This window comes from Lytechinus pictus, chromosome 1 (assembly GCF_037042905.1).
Source record: "Lytechinus pictus isolate F3 Inbred chromosome 1, Lp3.0, whole genome shotgun sequence".
Classification (NCBI taxonomy): domain Eukaryota; kingdom Metazoa; phylum Echinodermata; class Echinoidea; order Temnopleuroida; family Toxopneustidae; genus Lytechinus; species Lytechinus pictus.
Window position 1 is genome coordinate 5,626,082 of NC_087245.1, and position 27,016 is coordinate 5,653,097.

Genomic DNA, 27,016 nt, shown 5'->3' on the forward strand with positions numbered 1-27,016 from the left:
CAGCATCGATGACATCACATAGTTACAAAGATTTTGCATTCAAGAGATCAGATCAGACAAACAGGAGCAACACACTACATGTATCAGTGCATAATTTTATTTGGAGTAGAAGTAAATCGCTGGAATATGCACCACACAAACATAATCCTGTTATCATAAATAATAAAGTAAGTGACCAGAAAGCCTGACCACCCCCCGACTGCTATTTTATACTAAGACACAATAGTAAGGCAAAACAATTGCTAACCTTACATTCATCATATACAAAACAATAGGGAATGTGAGGATGCCACTGTTAAAGGACAAGTCCACCCCAACAAAACGCTGATTTGAATAGAAAGAGAAAAATCAAACAAGCATAACACTGAAAATTTCATCAAAATCGGATGTAAAATAAGAAAGTTATAACATTTTGAAGTTTTGCTTAATTTTTCAAAACAGTTATATGCACATCCTGGTCTGTATGCAAATGAGGGAACCGATGACGTCACCCACTTACTATTTCTTTTGTATTTTATTATATGAAATATTTTGATTCTCTCGTCATTGTCATGTGAAACAAAGTTTCATTCCTCCCTGAACACATGTAATTCCATTATTTTAACATTTTGTGGATCAAGCAAGGGGGTCATAATTATCAAATTTGTAAAAATTGAAATATTGTATAATTCAAACAATAAACTAGCACATCAATGATGTGGAGCTCATCCGGCATCTCGCAACAAAATTTAACAATTTTAATTTCAGCCCAGTTGAAACTGTAGTGAATTACATTGGTGACATAAATTGAGGATATAGAATTTAAATTGATGAAGAAATGACATAGAAGCATTTTTTGTGATCTATGAATAAATTTCATATAAATTAAGCATAAATAATTTTCTAATCAAAATTTCTAAACTCTGTGTAGAACCTTGGTGAACCTCATGTAGCTCTCAGATGGAACAAATATAATCAAAATCAATCAACAAATAAATAAGCATTTTTTGTGAGTTTTGAAAATATATGAATAAATTAGCATATTTAATGAGTTTCAAAAATCTGCGTTGAAATTTTGTATCTCCACCTCGAGCTATCATATAAAGCAAACAAAATTGAAATTGATCAATAAATGAAGAAGAAAAAAATGTTTTTTGTGATTTATGAATAAACTTTGCATAAATAATTTTCTAGACATAATTTTGTGTACAAGTTTGGTGAACCTCATGCAGCTCTACCAGATGGAAGGAAAAAAAAAAATCAAAATCGGTCAACAAATAAAGAAGAGGCATTTTCTGTGATTTATGAATACATTTCGCAAAATTAGCATAAATAATTTTCTACTGAAAATTTCAAAATTCTGTGTAGAAGTTTGGTGAACCTCATTAAGTTCTACCAGATGGAAGAAAAAAAAATCAAAACCGGTCAACAATTAAAGAAGCACTTTATGTGAATTTTCAAAAATATGCATAAATTAGCATATCTAATGAGTTTCAAAATTCTGTGTAGAAGTTTTGAATCCCCCACCTAATGCTATCATATAAAGCAAACAGAATTGAAATCAGACTTGAAATGACGAAGAAGAAGCATTTTGAAATTCAGTCAACAAATAAAGAGGCATTTTCTGTGATTTATGAATTTTGCATAAATTAGCATAAATAATTTTCTACTCCAAATTTAAAAATTCTGTGTGGAGTTTGGTGAACCTCATGAAGCTCAACCAGATGGAAGAAAAAAAAAAAATCGGTCAACAAATAAAGAAGAAAAAGCATTTTATGTGAATTTTTAAAAATATGCATAATTCATTTCGCATAAATTAGCATAAAATTTGTTCTAGTCAAAATTTCAAAATTCTGTGTAGAAGCAAAAAATTCAAAATCGGTCTGTAAATAAAGAAGCATTTTTTTTTAATTTTGAAAAATGCGCATAAATTAGCATATTAAATGAGTTTCAAAATTCTGTATAGAAGTTTTGAATCCCCCACCTAGTGCTATCATATAAAGCAAACAGAATTGAAATCAGACTTGAAATGGCGAAGAAGAAGCATTTTGAAATTGTGGACAGACCACGGACGCCACGGCAAAAGCTCATCTGGCCCTTCGGGCTGGATGAGCTAAAAACAAAAGAAATAGTGAGTGAGTGACATCATCGACTCTGTCATTTGCATATCACTGAGTTGACCATAGAACTGTTTTGTGAAAAATAAGCGAAACTTTAAAATGTCATAACTTTCTTATTTCACATCCAATTTTGATGAAGTTTTCAGCGTTATTCATGTTTGATTTTTTCTCTATTTATCCAACTCAACTTTTTATGGGATGGACTTGACCTTTAAAGATAATTGGTACCTGGTGGTATATTTGGTCATACATGCATTCATGCACAACCGATTAGGTATTTTGGTGTTCCTTACTATTCAGTCAATAATATATTGTTTTCTCTGCATTTACTTTGGCATTGATATTTCTATCTGATCAATTCTTATAAAATGCAACAATAAGCTTGTTTGTTCAATATGCATTCCATTGAATAACAAAGCATATTGTATTAAATTAATTTTTGTCTCTATAATGAAAAACATTCTGATATATTATCTTCCAATACGGATGAAAGTGAAAGATCTGTGCGGTTGGAATAGTATAATCGCTACATCCATTTCACTTGTGAACAAAAATATATTGTTCAGGATTTTAAGACAAAGTGATGTCTTAAAAAGTTATGTGCATAATACAACAATATACAGATCAATTTTTCATATGTATTGCCATTACCCTCAACCAAATACCCGCACGGCACATCACTTTAAAAGATGCACTTAAGTACAAAATACAAACATTTTCAGTAGAACCAGCTACATGACAGATGATAAAACACACTATGCTTCACTAGGCACTTATGATTTTACACATCATAATTGTGAAACCATGGCTCCTTATATTAGATTTAATATAAAACAACTTTTGACAAGCTTTTCTTCCTAGCAAGTGCCATTCCAATATACATATACATCACAATTAACATTTGGTGACATCTGGAATGGCCATTCATAAATATATGTAAACAGATAACACGTTGAAGTAAGAGTAAACTTTTGTATAAAAAAAAAGGAATGAAAAGGAAAGGAGATATGGATTCTTATTGCATTAGGTCAACATTTTTCCTTGTAAACAGAGAACACAATTTTAAATATAGTGTTAAATTCACGATATGTTAAATATTCCAGTCAAACAGGTCAATCTTTGCAATCAATACATGTAGTATTGACCAATCCCCTCTTGTAATCACAAAAATATTTGCAGGCTTAATCATGATGTGCAAACAAACATACAAATAAAATAAAAATGAATTGCTAACTCCTTTACGGGCCCCAATGCCTTTTGCAGGACTTCATGTAGTTTGTGAGTTCAACGCGAATCAGTAGATCCATCAGATTTTATTCAGGCAAGCTTCATACACAGGGTACATATCTGTACTACATTTACAAACTAACATTTTTATTCCTTTTTAGGAATCAAAGAATATTTGCAATCTATTAAGACAGCCATATATGATAATCCACACACTCACAACAAACAGTGAATAAGGTGCAATATAAAAACAATTATCATTCAAGTGTTATCAAGACAGCTTCAATTTAAATTCTGTTTATTTTCTACATTCTGTATATATACTATGAGATTCAGGAAAATTCACTTTCAAAAGCCCATCACCTATTGCTAAGTTATTCATCTTATTGCTGTACAATAGTCATATTCTCTTTCTGCAATAAATCAAATTTGGCATTTTCCTGCATTGTCCAATCAGACAAGGTTCTATCTTTTTGAATAAATTAATTCCTCTCAAGAAACAAAAAATCCTGTAGATGGCACTTATTTATTTCATATCAACTTCATAATGCATATTAATGATAACTATTAAAAAAAGAACCCTTAAACCATAATTTGGGATAAACAGATGATTCTGTTCAAATGCATGAAAATCAATTCACTTATTTGCAGGCTCGATTTACACACACACAAAAAACCAACCCTGATATCACTACAACAAACAAGTTAAAAAAAAATAGCAACAAATAATTTGGAGTTTGAAGGCAAGTCAGTTAAACCTTGTAATGGAACTGCAAATATACTGACAGGTATAACATAAGATGCAAGAGAGAATGGAGACAAGCAAAACATTATTGGATTTGGACAAGAAAAAATGAGAGATATGAATTTGTGAATGTGTGTAATCAAATTTAGAATTCAATTGAAGCCGTGAAATGAAGATAAAGTGCTGTACAGTTGTCCACACACACAAAAGTATGAAATGTAATGTTTTTCAACATGACTCAAGCAAATTTTCAATATTATTACATCATGAACAATATTCAGGGAATATTGGATGGCCTTGAGTGGGATGCAAAGAAATATTGTTCTTCAGCGAGTAACAATATTTCTACGCATCCCACGAAAATTGGTCATCCAATATTATTATTATTATTTAGATACCCCCAAAAAGCTAGAAGTAATGAAGCAAAAAAAATTGTTTTAGTAACGAGCATTTATGGCAATCCTGTAAATCATGAGCATGCATGGCATCTGAGTATTGTCATTTTTTAAAAAGAAATCTCTGTAATGAGCTGAGATAAAGAAAGATGCGCTAGCGTATTATAGTGCAAGCGAATTTGAATTCAATGAATTGACGCTCCTTTACCACACCTCCTGACAACTAATACGCAATGCAATTTCTTTGTGACGTAACAATAGCATCATGCATCATTTATTGACCAATGATTATCTTGCGGGCGGGGCAAAATATTCATTTCGTCCAATATTTTCAATATTGGATGGTTTTCTTAGGCATGCACTTTAAAATCAGTTTTAATATTTTGTCTCTTTGAAACAACCTCGTCAGACGTCAAAAAATATCTGCACCTCTAAAAACCTTACATCTAAATAATAATCCACAATATACTGTGACATATGTCTTTATGTATACAAGTTTCTGATATGACAAACAAGAGTGCATTGGCAAATTCACAAATTTCACCTGATTTAAATAAGGCAAATACCAAGAAAAAAAATGTTGTCCTAATTTACAGAGCATATGTAATTACCACCATTTTCCACTCTGCACTTACAAACTTGATGGAGTTAAGACAAGTTTAAATTGCATTCTAACAGCTGACGTATTAAATTCACATACTGATATGAATGAATATATTTTCAAGGTGATGAGTTCAAGAGATACTTTGGTCTCATACATGTAGTGAATGGAAATTATCAGTATACTCACAATCTTATCCTGTCGTGGTAAAAAGTTCATAAATCATAAAATTGAGAAAAAAATACAGTTCTGGACCATCTGCAACTTTCATACAACATTTAAATTAAATGTACATGTGTTATATCTATTGTAAGGCAATAAATAAATAAATAAATAAATACCAGAATTTCAGTTCACACTTCAAAATGTAATTTGTGAAACATTTCTAACAACAAACTCATTCATCACACACACTTTGTATGTTGACTGACTTGACTCCTGTCATGTAACAATATAAATTGAATAAACTCAATAATTCAATATTTATTGGAATTTCTAAACGTAAGAAAGGCAACAAGCCAACACTGAAATATGATGGTGCTAGAGGTAATGAATGATATATGTTATAATAAATGCAAGCAGTCGTTGAAATCTCTAGAAATAAGGATACCATTCTCATTCAGGTTGTACAATATCATATCAAAGACTCATATACTTGCATTAAATCCTCTTAATCTAACCCCATCCTGGTAATCTTCATCAAGGGCAAGACATTTCTCAAACTCTCTTCTAAGTTGGTCTGCTTCAGCCGATCCTCCAGAGTCTTCCAAGATGTTACCAGAGTCTTCAATCACATTGGGAAAGTCTGGGCCATCATCATCATCCCGGGGTCCTGTGATTATGACCAAACAAATCCAAATGTGGATGTTACTACATTTGTAATAATACTACTACTACTACTAATAATAATACTAATAATAATACTACTGCTACTACTACTAATAATAATAATAGTAACAATAATAATAATAATAATAATAGCTGGATTCATATAGTGCTTTTTGCCTGCGAATACAAAGCGCTTGCTATCATTACCCCGGCTTTGCTCGAGTTACCATCACCGGCACTCAGTGCATTCAAGAAATTAATCCTGCCCGGCACCCATTCACCTCACCTGGGTAGAGTGCAGCAAAGTGTGGATAAATTTCTTGCTGAAGGAAAACGCCCCATGGTCAGGATTTGAACCCATGTCTCTCTGTTTGAAAGGAGAGAGTAAGAACCACTATACCACAACATGCCCATGAAGGAGATTCTTTCAAATTGCAAGCCCATTTTGCAAGACAATTTCTCTGCATTGTTGGAATGTCTATCTCCACCCTACTGTTCATAAAGGACATAAATTAGTAATATTGTTTTTTTACTGTCTGGAATACTCTTTAGGGTAAGAGAGAGTTTAAAAGCAATGTATGTGAGTAAATCTGATGGCCTTATTACCAGTCACTGGCAAACTGGCCAGGTTTCGTTTGCCCCCATCCAACAATAATATCAAAATAATTAAAAAAGTAATGACGATGATGAAGAATGAAGATGATGATTATAATAATGTAAATAATTTACAAAATGTCTATATCAATTAAAAAAAAAAATATTTGAATTTAAAATGATATTAATGGTAAACAAATAATAAATACGTGAAAATAAAATAAAAATTATTTTATGAGAAAACCGTACTTGCATTGTATTTTCCAACATGATTATTTCTGTACAGAAATATTTTGGATATTTGCCTTTTTCACATTATCAAATCTATGATAAGAAAAAAAAATGATTTGACTTATTCATCCACTTGTTTTATAGGTTATCAGATACCTTCTTTAATTAGTATGTAGTAGTTTGTGTTTTATGTCTTAATATTATCAAAAAAGAGTAATGTTATCATCACAAAGCAGTATATTTTGTTTAAGGCTGATTAGCCCCACTGCAATGTGTCCTATCCAAAACTTGGCAACCTCAATATAGTGCCTGATCATTGTCTATGATTCTAAAGGAATTACCCTTCCAATTACAGTCACATAAAATACTGATCAATAATCCTCATGCAACACCATCACAATTACTACAAACATAGAAATAACTGCTTTAATAAACCAATATTCGACATGCCATATTTTCACAATGTAGAAAGTGCAATCTACTACATTGCATTTGATTGCATTCCAATATACGCTTAGTTTATAAAGACAGAAACTTTTCTTGAGGTTATATGTTACAAAACAATGCACAAGGCGATATCCAAAAGACGGAGGGGGAGTTGCTGATAAGATCTTGCCAATTGAAAGTTGAAAGATGACAAAAATTGTTGTGCACATTACCCACAAATATTAAAATCATATATTTTATGATAACAAATTTTCTAATTCAATAAGCTGCCATCGTTATAAGCTGGGTTTTTTTTTCTTCAAAGAGTTGACTTATTGTCATATCTACAAAAATTGAAATATTCTATCTCCTAAAATAAAATACAAAAGGAACAGTGAGTCACACCATCCGATCTCTCATTTTCATGTCACCCATAAAAAACCCCTGACAAATGTCAAAACTTTATTATTACTTGTGATTTTTTAATGAATATTTCAGTGTTATGCTTGCCTTTATTTTGATATTTAATCACATTGTTGTTGGGGTAGATTTGATCTTAAAAGAATATTACTGGAAGCTCCATGAATTGCCAATTGAGAGTTACATATGTATGCAAGACAACTTCCACCCCTTCTTTATACATGTACATGTTATGATGGACTAAAATACACTTCATTCAAGAAGGCACATTAATATACTTCAGTTCATTACAAGACAAGTTGTTCTATGGTGTATATACTGTACATGCATGCCATATTCAATAGTGGAAATTGACAGAAAAATGGGTCTGAGTGAGAGCAGCAAGAATAATCTATAGTTCTATGTTATGTACATGTTGGAATGTTTGCTGAAACAAGGTGACATGCTTTTTAATAGAAATGACCGACTCCCATAGAGGAACAACACATTCTGCATGTAACCGTTTAACAAAATTTCATGCTGATATTGACTGATGTAAACAGCATGCATAGAGAATGTCTTACTTCAAGCAGTGATAGACAACTGTTTCTCATATTCTCTTCTACAGAGTTTCTCCAATACATCATCTTCTTCTATATCACTCCATTCCTCATGCTCACTTGGAGGTGGGCTGGGATCAAAATTAGCCACACCCACTCCTTTGTCTAGGCATAGGTAGATGGAGGAGAAAGGCAATGCTATTCTTAAATGTTTTATACTTAAAATTATCGTCACTGGTAAAGCCATTTGGTGAATTCAAAAGACTGATGGCTTAATGTCCACTACAAGACAATTAGTAATGAGGAGTCACTTACTTTATCTTTACTTTTAAAGGGGAAGTTCACCCTCACCCCCACCCCAAAATGGATTACATTATTTCAATTTTTTTTTTTGTTCTTCTTAAAGCTCAAAAGCCTGCTTCAATTCTGAAGATTCTTGCACTATTGTAGTATATCTGGGACTGGCAAGTGCAATATACCAGATGAACACCCTACTCTTTGACGAATAGTGTATAGATTTTAATGTGCATAGGTTGTTTCATATGATGAAGAAAACAGATAATGTATGTGAAATGTCAAATGTATGGATATTTTCAAAAATTTAGACAATATCAAACCCCTTAATAATTAGTATGTTCTAGCTACCACTATGCTAATTCTATAACTAACAATGCTTTACCTTCAGGTGGCATGACTTCATTCCATTTGTAGATGTTAATATCAATAGGTTGTTGAAGCCATGCACTGGAATGGAGCTGTGCAAGGTTACATCTAAACTCTGGCTCGGGATGAAGAAGCCAAGAGATAAGCTGCATCAGGGCTGAACAAAACAAACAAACAAACATTGTTTGAAAAGTCACATTTATTATTAAAGCTGTACCATACATAGATAAATTTCCACTATGCATGTCCAGTTTCCAGACTTAATAATTAGACCACAAGAAAAAAAAAAACACTGCACCATCCATTGTAGGAGTTACGTTGGCAATTATCTATTCAGTTAAAGGGGTTGATAGTCTAGAATTTGACATCAAAATCAGAGTGGGTCGGTCATGCTGTGACAGATTACTTTTACTACTCAGCTTGTAGAGCCATTGTAGGTTATTTAAAGAAGTCCAAACTAATTTCAGTTTGGTCATAATCATACCGATCATAATAACAATAATAATTTAAATAATAATAATAATAATAACAATAATAATAATAATAATGATAATAGATAATAATAATTATCATTATAATAATAATAATAATAGTAATAAATATAATAATTATAATAGTAATAATAACAACAACAAGTGGAATGCCTCTGGCGGTCTCACCTGCATCACGCGATTCAATATAGCAGCAGTGCTGACTTTGAAAACTACTATAACTCGCACAAGATGTTCAGTGATACTTGGTTACTCTTATGTCCACGTTTTATGAACTAGACCAATACACTTACAGAGATATAATGGTAATTCAACAAATACCCCCAAGGTGACCAAAGTTCATTGACCTTACATGACCTTTGACCTTGATCATGTGACCTGAAAGGATGTTCAGTGATACTTGATTACTCTTTTGTCCAAGTTTCACGAGTCTGATCCATAAACTTTCAAAGTAATGATGGTAATTCAACATATACCCCCATTATGGCCAAAGTTCATTGACCTTTGACCTTGGTCATGTGACCTAAAATGCACACAGGATGTTCAGTGATACTTGATTACTATTATGTCCAAGTTTCATGAATCAGATCCATAAACTTTCAAAGTTATGATGGTAATTCAACAGATACCCCCAATTCGGCCAAAGTTCATTGACCCTAAATGACCTTTGACCTTGGTCATGTGATGTGAAACTCATGCAGGATGTTCAGTGATACTTGATTAACCTTATGTCCAAGTTTCATGAACTAGGTCCATATATTTTCTAAGTTATGATGACATTTCAAAAACTTAACCTTAGGTTAAGATTTTGATGTTGATTCCCCCAACATGGTCTAAGTTCATTGACCCTAAATGACCTTTGACCTTGGTCATGTGACATGAAACTCAGGCAGGATGTTCAGTAATACTTGATTAACCTTATGGCCAAGTTTCATGAACTAGGTCCATATACTTTCTAAGTTATGCTGTCATTTCAAAAACTTAACCTTCGGTTAAGATTTGGTGTTGACGCCGCCGCCGCCGTCGGAAAAGCGGCGCCTATAGTCTCACTCTGCTATGCAGGTGAGACAAAAACAATAAGCATGATTGCAAGTGATGTACCAAAATCAAAACCTTGAAAATTCATTGGTCTATTATTCTTTGGTGGATTTGCACAAAGCCTTCATTTATATTTTTAACCTACATGTATTTTCTCTGCTTTTATTAAAAGAAAATCAACATCCAGGGAGACTTCCTTTATAAATCAAGCTTGATCTGAGTTTGGCCTTCCATTTATAGTGACTTTTAGGTGACTTCTCAAGAAGACAACTCACCGGTGGAGACAGCAAAAGGTGGCTTGAGAATAGCTTCAATGGTTTCTTCTACATCATAAAATGGATTCTCACCAAACACTAATGTATACAGCATTACACCAAGAGACCAAAGCTCCAGCTGTGGACCTTCATACCTTAGAGTTTATCAGAAATATATACAAATGGGGATAGGAAGAAAGGGGGGGAGCAGACAAATGTGAAATCAAAAGGGCGAGAGAGAGAGAGGCAGATAGACATACAATACAAGAGAGAAAAAAAAGATTAAAAGCCTTGAATCAGAACCACTACAACACAATGCCTTCTATTATCCCTTTTTGTCAATCAGATTGCTCAAAAGATACATGAAGTGCTATATTAAATAAAATCTGTTATTTATCATTCCTTCTAACTACCTTGACAGTTACATGATTCCATTTCTATACATTTGGTATCTGATTTCTTTGCATTATACCACATCCATTCAATGCTGCATATATAATTTTCCAATGCATACACTGTTCAAACAAAATCTACCACGGTAACGATAACGACTGCAACAATCAATATTAAAGGAAATGGCAGCAATTGCAATAATGATAACTCTGATTAAAGCATTACTCATTAATATTCTAAATACATCCATACCTATTACCAAGAAGGACTTCTGGTGAGCAGTACTCCAGCGTTCCACAGAACGTGGAAAATTTCTTGCCTTTCTGCATATACGCGGCTGAACCAAAATCAATGAGTTTAACCTGGAACTTCTCGTCAAGAATCACGTTTTCGTCTTTGATATCCCGATGGACAATATTCCTCTCATGTAGGTACTTCACTGCGGCTACAACCTGATAATGAGGCATATGATAGAGAAGGTTGAACTCTGGTGGAGTAACTAGATATCTTTTTCATTTTATGTCAATATTTCATGTAACTTGGGAGCAATGGGACAGTGTGAGAGCCTTAGTTTTGAAGGTACAAAATCAACTAAATGCCATGATTGGTTAGGCATTGCAATGTCCCTCAGTCAGTCAGTCAGTAGTCCAAAGATTGTAATCCAGATTTATCCTCCATCCTCAACTCAACCCTCCTCCAGAATGTGGTATATTCCTACTCTCCTCCACCCACTTGCATCTCCCTGTCTTCTCCATATATATATATAACTATGGCATCTTATTGGAAAAAAAAACTATTCCAATATTTTTATCCTAGATAGCACACACAGCAAGAGTGAATGTACAAAATTTCAAAAATATCTATTTGAACAATACCAGGAAAACTGTTCATTTGTAATCACTTGCAGAAACAAGGTGATTAATGCAGGATGTGGAGTACACTGCTGTTGACCAATCTATGAAATGCACAGATTGTTGAAAGAGAAAAGCAAGGTCAAGAGGTACTTACCTGTCTAAACATATAGCTAGCAAGAGCCTCGTCAAAATTTGGTTGACGATCAATGAATTCAAAGAGATCAATTCCAGACCCATGTTTCTCCATTACAAGCTGAAAGAATTCATCGTTTTGAAAGCTGTCCAAAGCCTGAAAATGGTAAAGGGAAATTAAACAATTATAAAAATCCAAAGATGGGTATGCAATCAAACAGATAACATAAGATTTGAAGGATTTGCAAAAAAAAAAAGAAATGGTTATGAGTAACCTATATTAACATTTGTGATAGTTCTGATAATAAACTTGTATTTGCACTAGTGTGCTTATTCAGTTGGTAGAGCATCCGTCTCACAACCCGGGAGGTCGGGAGTTCAAATCCTGGCCATGTCAGAACAAAGGACATTAGAAGATGGAAGTTCCGGCTACCCTGTTTAGTGTTCAACAATACAAGTGATAGAGCTACATTGATCTGGTGCTGCAGTGGCTGCCGGACCCACGATTAATTAGACAAAACAAATTTTTGGAGGATTTTTGTTTCGAATTAAATATGGAATTACGGGACATTTTAAATAGACAAAAAAAAATTATCTCACCTAAACAGTGACTATTGAAAATCAAACAACCTCCAACATTTGTAAGTTTTTTACATTGGTACAAATATGTATGTTTGCAAGTTAAAAGCTTGTGTAGTGACACGTAAAAGGGGAAACTGTAACAAATTGTATTTAATTCTTGAACTGGAAATGCAATGTAACAAAATATTTGTGCAATACACAGCAAAATATTCTAGCAAGGAAAGTATGCGGCTTCATTTGAATTGTCTTCCCAAAATACAAAGAGAGCCCATAAAATTTATAAAAAGGAAATTAAATAAAATCTTTTTCATATTCTTGTACATTGTGTAAGGATGTATTTAAAAATTATACATAGCAGTCTTCTCTAAAGAATTAGTTTGATTATAAGAGGAAAGTATAAAGTGTAAATAAATAGATGTGTAGATAAATTAATATAGTTTGTTGATGAAAGTACATGTAGTTACACAGTGTTCCCTGTAGCTGAAAATTGAAAAGTGAGAAGTATTATAGATTTGACAATATCCTCACCTTGACAATATTTGGATGCTCCAATTTAGTGAGAAATGCTACTTCAAGAGGAATACAGCCAAGCTTGGCATCATCAACCCAGTTCTCCTTTAATACCTTCGCTCTGCGGATGAACTTTACGACAACCTACAACAAAAAACATAAATGGACTCACATTTATCATCACAATCATAAATCTTATCACTTCATGATTTTATAATCATCATCAATATCCTCAATATCATGGAGGCATCATCATCCTTTTCAATAAATATCACCATTATCATCATCACAATAATCATCACAATAATCATCATCATCACCATCATCATCACCACCACCACCACCATCATCATCATGGAGGCATCATCATCCTTTTCAATAAATATCACCATTATCATCATCACAATAATCATCATCACCATCATCATCACCACCACCACCACCATCATCATCATGGAGGCATCATCATCCTTTTCAATAAATATCACAATAATCATCATCATCATCACCATCACCATCACCATCACCATCACCACCACCACCACCACCACCACCATCATCATCATCACCATCACCATCATCATGATCATCATGATGATCATCATCATCATGATCATCATCATCACCACCACCACCACAAAGCATATCTCTATCTTCTATTTTATTTGTTGTTTGCCTATAATCCCTTACCAGTTCTTAGTATTATAAACCAAGATGTTTCATTGTCTGATTGAACAGTCATCAAAATCACATTCATCAAAAGATATTGCATATTTACAGGCATTGTCGTGCCTAATATTTAACTTCCAACATCTCCCACTGCCTTCTATACATCCCTTCCATCATTCATTTTTCAATCCTTATGACTGCCTCTCTACTGAGAACTCACCATTTTATTATCAGTTATACTCATAGCCATCTTAACAAAACCGAATGCCCCCTTGCCTATGGATTGGAGGGTCTTGTAGAGTCTCTGGTACTCGCCTAAACCTAATCTCTGATCATCTTGTTCCATAGAGAGTGATGAGTCAAGGTTCACGTTCTGAGCACCATTGTTTGCTACGATCTAAAGACATGAAAAGGAACATAAGCAAGGAATTATTAAAATATTAATTTGGAGTTGTAGCAGAGCCTTTTCCCAATCTTGACATGGATAATACGACCATCCATATGATGAAGGCTAGCCAACAACTGACATTAATCTCTCTTCTGCACAATCAGGATGTTAAATGAAACATCCTCCAGGACCCCCCCCCCCACCCCAACTGAAGCTTAAAGCTTTCATTGGCAAAAAGGCTGTAGCAGTCAATTACACATCCCATCAGCAAGAGCTGCTTTTTAGGATAAAAACTCGCCATTCACAGATCATATTTAATGCAAAATCAGTAAGACCAATCTCAATTTGAAGAATGTAATCAGAAAATAGGAAACCAAATAAGCAAAAATAATCATGTATGTGCGGCTCTCCCTGACAATCAGGTAATGTTGGCAGTCTTGCGATTATTGTTTTATTTTTTTCAAGTTGGACCTTACAGGTATGTTAAGGATTTGGCTATCCCTTTGACAGCACCGAAGGTGCCAGCAAGATTTTATAACAATCTTCACAATAAATCTTCACCTCTGCCATGCTCTGTGTGTGGTTTGATTGGTTGAAGGTACTGTCAATACTTGATGGATTGGCCATACTTGAAGTCATGTGACCAAAGTCTGTAGGTTCCGCTGGGTCACGTGACATCCAGATACAATATAGTGTCTCTCCATCATCTAAGTCTACCCTCTTTACTTGGAACAAGATGCCTTGAGTGTGAAGAGAAATCAAAAGATCCGGTCATAAAGGCTGAAAATTAATCAAGCTAGAATCACAACTACTTATATTTGTTCTTAATGCAAAATACACGATAAGATTATCACACATGTACATGTAGTATGGAATTTACAGCTTGTCTTTCCAGCTTTGAGTAGATTCCTGCTAGAAGTAAACTAAAACAATATCATTCATGAGACCAAGGGAAAGACATGTGCTATGTACAGCATTATTCTTTGTAATATTGATTAACTTTCTTGATGTCATGTTCATACCAAGAATTCTGAATTTTAATAAGTAACCCAGTCCTATTTCATTTTGAAATCTACAAGAACTACAACTCACTCTAAACAAAAAAGTCCATTCACAAACAAGTCTGAATGTAATACAATTAAATTAAAATCCTTCCAGTGACTGAAAAGGCATATAAATAGCAAAGATGAAATCACACATAAGTTAAAAGACAGGGTATGTGAAAAAAAAAAGAAAAGTAAACTTTGATTCTCACCAAGCAGGTTGCCATCCCGATGCTTTGCCAAACCAACAAATCCTCCTTCTGGTAAAGGTCCCGATGATAACAAAGAGAACTGTTTACCAACCTTCCTATTGGCTGCTGGGGTTGATGTATATAAAACCTTACCAGAATGCACTCCATCATCAATCTCAGGTGTAATGTCAGAACTCTTCACCGTTGAGTCATCGCTCTTACCTTGAAGAACCATATCACTTGCTTTATCAACAGGGATATTGTTATTGGCTTCTAGAGCCGCCGGAGAAACCCTGGATTGTTCAGAAGCTTGAATGTCCTCTGTCCAACAAGTCTGCCTAACATTGTCATTGCTTTCTCCTGTCTTATCCTTACAAGACCTCTCCACCTCAGTGTTCTGAGTGACCTTTCTTGCAGTTACTACTTCATTCTCTTCACTATCAACAGAATTCAGATCCAGCTGGATTCTATCTTTCATTGATTCTCCTTGATTTCCATCTTCATTTACAAGCATCACTCCAGCAAGTTTTTCTTGTTTCTCATTATCCACTTTGTTATTTTTACCAGAATCATTCTTTGTCAAGTTAATCTCAGTCCTTGGGGATCTAGCTGAACTGTCTCCATCACCGCCTAAAGAAAGTCTTTCTAATCGGGCGACTTCCTCCTTCACACTCCTGATGCTACTTGTGCTCTCGCTCAGTTTTCCTTCATCCATGTGTGCATCCATGGAAATCTGTTCAACCTCAACAATCTCTCTCTGGATACCTCCTGCACTACTACTACTACTCCTACTTTCAATCAAGTCTGTATTGGATCTGCAAGAGTTGGAATCAAATCCTAACTCACTGACCCTTCCTAGTTCGCTCTCATTGCCAATTTGAACTTCAGTGCTCATATGCCGACAGGAGAGCGGTAGTCCAAGGAGATTGGAAGACCCTTCTTCCGGAAGCTTCCCACCATCAATGACTGTAGACCTCTGGGACATCAGGGAATCCTCCATTCCCACAGTGTTGGCATTACCAATCATGACTTCTTTGCTCTCATCATGACTGATAGGTTCAATGGATGGGACATTAAGGAGATCAGATGGTATGTCTGTTCTTCCCGCTGAGGATTGCAAGAGTTCATCGGTGGTGGTGCTCTCTGGACGAAGTAGATAGTCTGGAGTTTCCAATCCTGAAGCGATCTCATTGGCTGCTTCAATCAGATCTGCAGTATCAGGCCTTTTGGACATTAAAATAAAGCTTGTTTTAATGAAGAGACTGGGAGTTAGGAGTTACAGGTGGTTTGAAATACATGGTTTTGAGAGCATGATTTGAGATGCTGATTCTAGTACCAACATTTCTATTAGGGTTTATTCAAATATACTTATTATTATATCATTGATAGCTTAACACGTAGAAATATTAATCCAAGCATCAGCTTCATTCTAGTTTGGTGCTAGTTTCGTCACAGCTCTCACCAATCATCACTTTCAACACTGGGAATCATTTAATGATAATAGTTCATTGTTATAATCATCATTTCAAAAACACTTTTTGTTTCTTAATAGAATAAAAAAATCTTTCATGATAGCATATAAGACGTATACATTTAGCGATCATAATACTTTACGTGTGTAAATTTCCCTTTCTCTACAAGTTCCATACCTACCTTTCTGCTCTACTTGCTAGAGACCTTACAGCATCATGAATGGCAACATCACTGCTGCCATCATGGAGGATTTCCTGCTTGGCTAAGGAATGGTCTGGTGCCCTTGAAGCCGGTCTGCTGGTAGGAAAGTTGAAAGACTCCTCTTCAGAATCCTCTTCAATGCTATCATCATCAAGGGGTGGGAGAGGCATGGAACTATCATCAAGCATGTCAAGATTCTCATAGAAGTCAGGAACAATGGTGGTGATGTGCTGAATGTAGGGATATTCAATCATGAATGTTAACTTTCAACACATACAGTTTACATACAGATGGACGGTAAACTTGAGATCTACCGACCTTGCCTGTAAGATGTACATGACCAAAGAGCATGACATGAAAGATGGATGGTAACTTGTGATCTTTTGACCTTGCCTATAAGATCACCATGTACATGACCAAAGAGCATGATATGAAAGATGAATGGAAGCTTGTGATCTGACCTTGCCTATATAAGATCATCATGTACATGACCAAAGAGCATGATATGAAAGATGGATGGAAGCTTGTGAATTACTGACCTTGCCTATAAGATCATCATGTACATGACCAAAGAGCATAATTGAGAATGTTGAGTTGATACTATGGATGGTACCATCGGGTAGAATGCTTAGCATACCACTGATATTAGCAAAGACCCAAACACTTGCACAAAACAGCTGGTCTCCAAGGCTAACAGCACCTGATAATACAAAGTGAAAGAGTTGAACCAAGATAAATCATAAATGAGATTATTTGGGAATAATTCAAATGATTACGTATGATGATTTAATTGGACATTGTGGTATGAGCCTGCATGAGCCAGATGCAAGTCAAAGTGATGAATTGATTCAGACATCTGTAGAATGGAACAAACCATAGATCACAATTTTGGATGGTGATGTTAAGCTTGGTCCCATACATTAAATAATCATATCTTACTTGAAAAAAAATCTGTAAAAACATAAATACACATAAAAATACACACATAAATGTATAAGAGAAAAATGATTCACTATATTCTTTGATAGTAATACAAATGTTAGGAACATTCCCCAAAATAATGTCAATGGGAACTACCTACAACAGGGAGGGTAGTAAAAGTATTCAAACCATTGTAAGGCACAAGTAACCCACAAACTTTTATGCAAAGGATACCCATCCCTCCAAAAAAAAAAAAATCTGTATATCCGGCTTATTTCTAGTACATACCATCTTGGTTTTCATTTGGAGGACAGAGTTCATAATCCGCCGATGAGCCGGCAGTCGATAACATATCAAGAGTGTCAGCATTATTAGCAGTAGAAAAATTAGATGTAGAAATATTCGAGGCTGGAAAAACAAATTGTGATTCAAATAATGTTAGATAAGCCTATAAGGATGAAAAAGGGACAATGAAAGGGTTGATATATTTATTGTACTTTACCTATTTATTGTACTTCACCCGCGTCAGGAGTTATCAATGAATAAACAAATGGAAGAGCAGTGTTCTAGTGATCCAGTGAACCAGGTTCCAAAAACAAGTTCGTATTGCTAGTGGCTCTTTGTGAGGAACTTGTACTTGTTACCAGGTCCATTGAAAGTACCTAAAGCTATCAATCCTCTTATATCTAACTAACCAATCTCAAGAGTCAGGTAAACCAACCAACAACAAGTGTTACAGTGCCATAGCAAAAGTCAAGCATGCAAACTTACAAATCTTCATTCATTATACAGAATATTTCTATAAAGACTATCTTCAGTGACAACCCATGATCGAGGCAAGGTTTCGTGGGGGCTTTCAACACTTTCTGATTTTAATTCAATGACATTTTAAGTCGAATCCTTCTTTTTTGGATTGGCTAAGACACATTTACTGTAAATGTGGAATGGTCAAAGAATGACACACTGACAACAACTTTAGTTCTCAAGCTTCTCACCTTGTCCTGTATCGTTGAGTGATGAAAGTAGTTCTTGAGGTTTAACAGATCTGATGTGAACACTTGCAGGAAATGAAGAACCATCTTTCGTTCTGCCAGTCACCTGTTGTTTCTTCACAGACTGAATAAGAAAAAACAGGATAATAATATATCGAACATAGGTACAAATACTGAAACATGATTGCAATGTCTGATGTATCTTATGAAATTAAATTAATCTCTATGATGTTTATGACTTAATATTAATATAGGGTATTTATATTGCGCACATATCCACCTTGTTAGGTGCTCAAGGCGCTCCTATATTACCCGGCTAAGCTAGGCGTTCATAGCGCACACAGCTGTTTAAGGAATTACTTCCTACCGGTACCCATTTACCTCACCTGGGTTGAGTGCAGCACATTGTGGATCAGTTTCCTGCTGAAGGAAATTACGCCATGGCTGGGATTCGAACCCACGACCCTCTGTTTCAAAGTCCGAAGACTAATCCACTGGGCCACAACGCTCCACGTTAAGAAGAGTGACTGATAACTATCTTTTTAACACAATTAAAATGGAAATAACAAAATACAAATGTTGATATTGACTTTTTATAGCATTCATACTGAAAATATTAAGAAGAGTATTAAGACTAATACACTTTTGCCCAATTTAAAGCTGTTCTTAGTGAGTTAGAGCAAAGTATGATTTCATAAATAAATTAGCAAAATCAGTATTATCAAGAAAATCACTGTACATTATTTTTGGAAAATATAACTCCTAAATATGTTGTCATGGAAATATCAAACGTCAAGTTCACCCAAGAATATTATTGATTTGAATCGATACTGGTAAGTCAAACAAGAATAATGCTGAAAATTTCATTAAAATCGGATGGAAAATAAGAAATTTATGACGTTTTAAAGTTTCGCTTATTTTCACAAAACATTTATATGCACAACTCATTGATATGCAAATGAGAGAGTCGATGATGTCCCTCACAATATTTCAATTTTTACAGATTTAACAATAAGAACCAACTTGGCTTAATCATAAACTGTTGAAATTATGATAATTCTACATGCTCAGGGAGGAGTAAAAGTTTGTTTATGACAAAAAGGAGAAAATTAGAATTTTTCCTATTTCATATAATAAAATACAAATAAATATTGAGAGGGTGATGTCATCAGTCTGCTTATTTGCATACTGACCATAATGTGCATATAACTGTTTTGTGAAATTAAGCAAAACTCTAATTTCATAACTTTCTTATTTTACATCCGATTTTGATGAAAATTTTCAGTATTATGCTTGTTTAATTTTTCTCCTTTTATTCAAATAAACTTTTTGTTGGGTGTACTTGTCCTTCAATTATGTAATCTTTATGACTGTTGAACCTCTTTTTACTCTTGTATCTAAGAACCATAAATATCATTTTTTCAAAATAAATGGTCTCCTTTTAAAAAACGCACAATGATGTATAATTACCATAGAAGGCAAGGATGATACTTACAGTATCAATATTTCCATTGATAGATGGTAGATTCAGATGAGGCATGAGCTGTTTAACACTCATTCCTATAACTTCATTTTCTGATGTAAAACCATGCAGGTATACAATCTCATGGCTTGCTCTTACAATGGCTCCCTGAGAAAACAAAATAAAACACAATACTTTCAATACTTTACTCAATTTTTTTATTATTTATTTATTTATTTTATGTCATTTTATTTTTTCATTTCATTTTATTTTATTTTATTTTATTTTATTTATTATTATCATTTTTTTTCTTGGGGGGGGGGGGGGGCAAATCAGAATTTATTAATGTTACATAACTGAATCACCTTATGCTTTTACACACTTAAAAATCTGGTTTTTTTCAGAGACTTCTGAAACATGTCTACAAATTCTAACAAGGGTTTGAAGGGTCACATCAAAATCTGTTACAGCAAAAAGACACATTATTTGTTGACAAAGATCACGATAAGTTGGGATAAAAAGAAATTGAAATTAAGAAGTGTCTTTCAATTATATCATTGCGGATGACATTTTAAATGTTGGAAATTACTTACTGTGACATCAAAGACAATTTTGCCAGATGTCCTTTCAACTGGTTCCATGACAACCAGACATTTTGGATTCTCTTCGTCTGTTAGTTTTTTCATCCAGAGAGAGACAGGAATGACTAGACCATTGGAGTCCATGATGTCAAACTAAACAAATATAAACAAAAAAATGTCTCAATACACTTAACTTGTTATAAATACATGTAAATAAAGCACACAATAGGTTAAGATATCTGATAGATTCCTGCAGTGGACAACCCATCTTCCACATACATTTTTTCCGCTTTTAATTCATGATCATAGCAAGTTTGGTTAGAAATATATGAAGATACACATGCTTCAAGTCATTGTAAAGTTAGCAAAAATGTATATACTGGTATATAAATTGGTATTGGTGATATCGAAATGGTTGAAAAATATCAAGGGATGATTGAAATGAGCTCTTATATTTAAGTGAAATACATTTTTATATCCTCCATGGACATTTCCCCATAATTTGATAAAAAATAAACTAATCATCAGAAAAAACACACCCTCAAATGCATCACTGAATCAGTGGTCCAAGACTTGAACCTGTGTTCCACTTACCACATGTCCTGAGACCATAACCACTTGTCCAGTAGATTCTAGATGTTCTTCCATGAGAGCATGAGGTCTGTCTCTATCAGGAAGCGAGAGAAGATCAGTCATTTTCTTCCCAACCAGCTCTTGAGGGTCATATCCAAATAGTTCTCCTGCCATCTTACTTGCAACTAAAATCTGAAAGAACAGATACATGATTTCATAAATGTGATGATTTTTTTTTTGCTTGATACTTTTGTTTCATTTTCTATTGAAGGGGGAGTGAACTGACCAACATGCAATGTAATATCTAACTGACTGTGTGTTATATATAACTAGTCTTAAAAATGTACATTTTGAGATAACCATCAATAATATACAGAGAATTAGCCTATAATCTTATTCATACAGAGAAACTAAAATGTTTTTGATAGGATAGTTCTTATTTTGCGTCTTGATATATACATTTAATTAGTGTGATACGAATGTATTGAGAAGTGAATCAGTGTGTTATTCAGGTGGGACTATATTACAAGACTACACAGCCTAGAATGCTGCATTATGTTGGCAAGATCTGAGGAGTTTAGGACTTGAGGTGGCGCTGTTAATGCTGGTGGTTCGTTTCAGCTTTAAATCGACCAATATTTCCAAAACTTCATTACATTTCAAATGAGATAACGTGATTATATATATATATATATATATATATATATATATATATATATGTATGCATATCTCATGTGTCTTCAACTTGTGATATCCCATAGGTCAGCACACAATAAAATAGCACTATGATAGTGTTTGTAACTTTCTTATCTATCTTTTAGTGTAGGGCCCCCCAGTAAAACAGTGTTTCATTCACTGATGAGGTAACCTCATCATTAAGTATATCAATAAATAAATAAATAAAACAAGTGGAATGCCTCTGGCAGTCTCACCTGCATTATGCAATTCAATGTAGCAATAGTGCTGACTTTGAAAACAGCTATTAATTATAATTATTCACAAAAAACACTGATATGATAATAAAATACTATGTCCATTGACCCAACATGACCTTTGACCATAATCACATGACCTAAGACGTGTACAAAACATACTTGATAATCCTTATGTCTATGTTTAATGAACTACATACGTATTGATCCATAAACTTTTTAAGTTATGATGGCAATTAATTAAATACCCCCAACACTGCCTTAGTTCTAGCATTTGATCTTGGTCATGTGACCTGAAACGCACACAGGATATTCAGGGATACATGGTTACTCTTATGTCTATAAATTTTCATGAACTAGGTCCATGTACTTTCTAAGTTATGATGACATTTCAAAAACTTAACCCTGGTTAAGATCTTGATTCCCCCAACATGGTCTAAGTTCATTGAACCCAAATGACCTTTGAACTTGGTCATGTGACTTGGAACTCAAACAAAATGTTCAGTAATATTTGATTAACCTTATAGCCAAGTTGCATGAACTAGGTCCATATAGTTATGATGACATTTCAAAAACTTAACCTTAGATTAAGATTTGATGTTGATGCCGCCGCTGTAAAAGCGACTCCTATAGTCTCACTCTGCTATGCAGTCGAGACAAAAAACGATTTTACACAAAAATCAGTTAAACTAGTTTGTTTCAGAACTGCCAAGCACTAAACTTGACTGGCGTATGTGAGGGGTGAATATGTGTAAGGATGATAGAATCAACATATATTCAAGGCAGCTGATGGTATCCTTATCAAATATGTAGGGAAAGGCGGGGTAAGTTGTGACACTTTTTGCATTTTGCATGTTAGAATTGATATGACTAATAATCTTGTAGAAATAAAGTACCGGTACCTTGCCTTTAAATTTGATTCTTGGGAAATATTTCCACCTATATGTAACTTTCTACCCCCCACACTGAAAGTCATTGTCACCTTTGAAAAATATGATGTCAAATGGCTCAATTTGCCCCATCTGTGGTGTAAGTTGTGCCACCTTCTGGGTAAGTTGAGCCACAAAAACTCTGTACAAAGTGTATGCGGGAAGATCCAGCATGTAAATTTTTTTATTTAAAGTCTTTTCACTTGCTAATTCTCTATAAATACTAACATCCTCTAAAAGTAAAAGAAATGTCATGTAAATTTGTTCCTTTCTGCCTGCATATCAATGGCTTTTTACGGTTTGTTTGTTTCTTATTATACATTACCATAAGAATTACCATGGCTCAACTTGCCCCATGTTGGCTGGCTCAAATTACCCTAGTCCGAACTAAATGTGATATTTTCACATTCACACATTTCTTATACATCCATCATGTAAAAGACTATATGACAAGAATGAGAATCCATACCTGGAGCAACAATATTGTTCTTTATTTCTTTATTACATTTAAAGACGTACATGGGTAAAAAGCACTGATCTATTTCACACCCTTTTTTAGTTTTTTGGCCGAAATTTGTATTTTTCCCTCTAAAAAAGTACTCTTTGTTTCAAAGTTGAAAACAATGTGGTGCGGTTAAGGGTTATGTAATGGGTCATCAATACATGACACCACCACAATGTCTGACTCATTCATAATTGGCCTGGGGGTGGTGGCTCAACTTGCCCCTATGCTAGACTTACCCCGCCTTCCCCTACACAATTATGGCCCCATTTTCAATCTAACAGTAAGAACCACTGTTTTCATACTTTTTTAAGAACCACTAAGGATCTTTGCTCACCTTGGTACTACGTGCTTCTATGGTCAGCATTGCCTTGTTTGGATTCCTTACTGTAGTAGGGAGGACCATACCTGTCTGGGCTCCACCAACAAAGTTATAAAATGACCATGATCTACCAAGGGACATGTTAAGTGGTGGTGGTGGGGTAGGGGTGGGAGCAAAGGACCCCTTGCATAGTCCCCCAGTAAAGCTGAGAGAATTCAGTTCATCCCCTGTGGAAGGAAATAGAAGACTTTCTAAATTTATGTTTAAACTACCAAAATGACTGGGTATTGACAATTAAGGGTGTCATAAATTATTAACCAATTAACCCTCTACAGACTGGGATATTTTGACACGTTAAAACACTCAGCCCTTTCTTAGAATAAGATCATGATTATTCATTATCTGAATCCAAAAGAATCTTCATAAACACATAGCCCATCACTTCACAACTGTCATTGTTCATATACACATATGACATAGACAAATACACTCAGATAAATAATTTTAACAGTATGCAAATAAGAAAAAAATATATATTTTTTTCTCTTTTTTTGTCTAAGAATACAATTTTTTCTATTGTTCATTTAAAAAATCAAAAGTCAACTATTGAATTATTGTCATGCCATCGTTGATCACAGCTCTTTTACTGGAGTGCCTTCATGATTTGAGATTTAGTCTGGTTACTTTATAAAATCTCAAATTTCTTGTTTTTTTTTTCAAATCACATGGCTTTAAATATTTTCATTACCTTTGAACTTTTCTAAGGTACATCCTGTAATAGGTTCATTGGAACTAAGATCTGATTTAGAAGCTGGTAGCTCAGTAAGTGGGAAGGTCTGGTTTATGTCAAGTGATGTATTAAATGATGAACTCAAACCAAACTGTGCTGCCCTCTCTCTGAAAGAATAAGGAAAAGAAAACTTATATAAATAATAAGACAAGTATATATAGAAAATAACCTGAACATCATTAAAAAAAACATACTGTCAAGTGTCAAAGCCCCCACATCCCCCTTATAAGTCATCTAACAACAGAGAATAGAATATGTGAATCAGAGGAAGAAAACTAAATACTTTATGTGTAAAAATGAAAAGGTAAAAGAAGTCGATTTAAATGTGAAGCTTAAAGTTATTATTGTTCTTGAGTATTTTATATGCATTTTATATAACACGCATGCTGCACAGAGAAAGCTAAAAAAATGATGAGAAATCCCTACTCAATGTAAATGAAGTAATTTTTGGAAAATAACATTTCAAATATGTGCCCAGAAACAGTGTTTGTCTTCATTTGATCATAATTCCTGTAATTTGTCATTGTGATTGAAAGAACAAGTTCTTTAAAAAAAAAGTTAACATATATATATAACATACACAAATAAAAATTAAAAACAAGGTACATGCTAAAAAATACATCATCTGCTTAACATTTGGCATTTTTATATTTAAGTTTATTTTTTAGCACAAAAACAAAAACAATTCAATCTAAACATAATCAAGAATAATATGCAAAAGAGAGAGGGATGAAGAAGCCATGTTTAGATGTGTTTGGTCCAGGAGACATGCTCTTTTGAATCGGTTTAAAGATTTACATAATTTAACATAATTGGGTAATGAGTTCCAATTAAGAAAATGAATGTGTAAGCCAATTGCCACTTTCAAGAGGGTTCTTGGGGGTTCTGGCTATTTGTAGAGTAATTGGATAGGAAATTGTCTATCTGTATCATTTCCCGTTTTTACACCAAAAGGAGAGAGGACCAATTTCAATGGTCATTTTTGTATAATGGTTGCTGCATATAAATTATTAACAGCCACACTGGTGTATAATGAATGTGTGTGTGAGAGAGAGTGAGATAGAGGGGGAAAGAGGGAGGGAGAGTGAGAGAGAGGGGGGGGGGTGAGAGTGGTAGGAGAGGGTATAAAGACAGGGAAAGACAACACCTGAAAAAAGACTGAAGGAGAGAGAAAAAAAAAAAGGAGAAAGAGAAGACGGGAAAAAAAAACCCAAAGGGAATTGCAATATTGGAGATACTGATTTGACATGTAATTATTGTAAAGGCTGCATCCCTAAAGCTGCTACACTGTATGGAATAAATCTAGTAGAACTGCATTTTAAATATTTATTCCGCATGGGATTTAAGGAAGAGGCAAATCAAATCCCATACTGATATGTAATAGCATGGTTATCTATTCATAATTCCGAGTGTTTCTTTCATAACTGGTACAGCACATAGGATAACCTTTGCATATTATTGTTACACCTTTTATGACAGGTTTAATACATGGGCAATTCCTTCAGGCAGGGTATATACATGTAGTAAGACCTTCCTGAAATAGTTGTAATCTCTGTTTTCTAGCTCATCCGGAAGATTAATTCTTTTAAACTATCATGGTACACAAAGTTCATGAAGTGAAGTATGAAGAGATAAATATGGGGGTGGAGGTGCAAAAAAAAAGGTTATTATCTGAAATTCTATGAAGCTGTCTGATTTACCTTTTGCCTGTCCTTATCCTGTCTAGTGGAGATGGATAGGAAGGTGTACCAAACTGATCTTTCTTTCTCATTGTGCCGCCAAATGACTGTGAAAAACTCTGTGGACCAGATGGGATCTTGCCCTGGATAATAAAAGAGATAGAACAAAGTTCATTAGTAAATCTAGTGATACAAAAATATGAAATAATAAAACAATAATGTACATGGATGTTTTATAAAGACGGCTTAAGACACCCTCATAACACATTCAATCAGGCATGTTTTTTTTTTTGTTTTTTTTTGGGGGCTACTTTTTACAACTTATTGTCTACATGTAAATCTGCAA

At 34.2% G+C, this 27,016-nt stretch overlaps 1 protein-coding gene across 1 annotated transcript; it reads right to left on the minus strand.

Annotated features, from left to right (window-relative positions):
• Nucleotides 1-433: 433 nt before the first annotated feature.
• Nucleotides 434-26,812, minus strand: LOC129256401 (PAS domain-containing serine/threonine-protein kinase-like). Its single transcript, XM_054894618.2, has 19 exons — nucleotides 26,692-26,812; nucleotides 24,950-25,098; nucleotides 24,217-24,428; nucleotides 21,538-21,708; nucleotides 20,956-21,096; nucleotides 20,396-20,530; nucleotides 18,904-19,024; nucleotides 18,197-18,316; nucleotides 17,527-17,687; nucleotides 16,967-17,217; nucleotides 15,335-16,536; nucleotides 14,641-14,819; nucleotides 13,912-14,088; nucleotides 13,041-13,166; nucleotides 11,953-12,087; nucleotides 11,197-11,396; nucleotides 10,573-10,706; nucleotides 8,785-8,925; nucleotides 434-5,899 (listed from the first exon to the last, which is right to left on the minus strand). The coding sequence occupies exons 1-19, from the start codon at nucleotides 26,760-26,762 to the stop codon at nucleotides 5,715-5,717; spliced, it is 4,011 nt and encodes a 1,336-aa protein (XP_054750593.2). The 5' UTR covers nucleotides 26,763-26,812; the 3' UTR covers nucleotides 434-5,714.
• Between the last annotated feature and the right edge of the window lie 204 nt (nucleotides 26,813-27,016).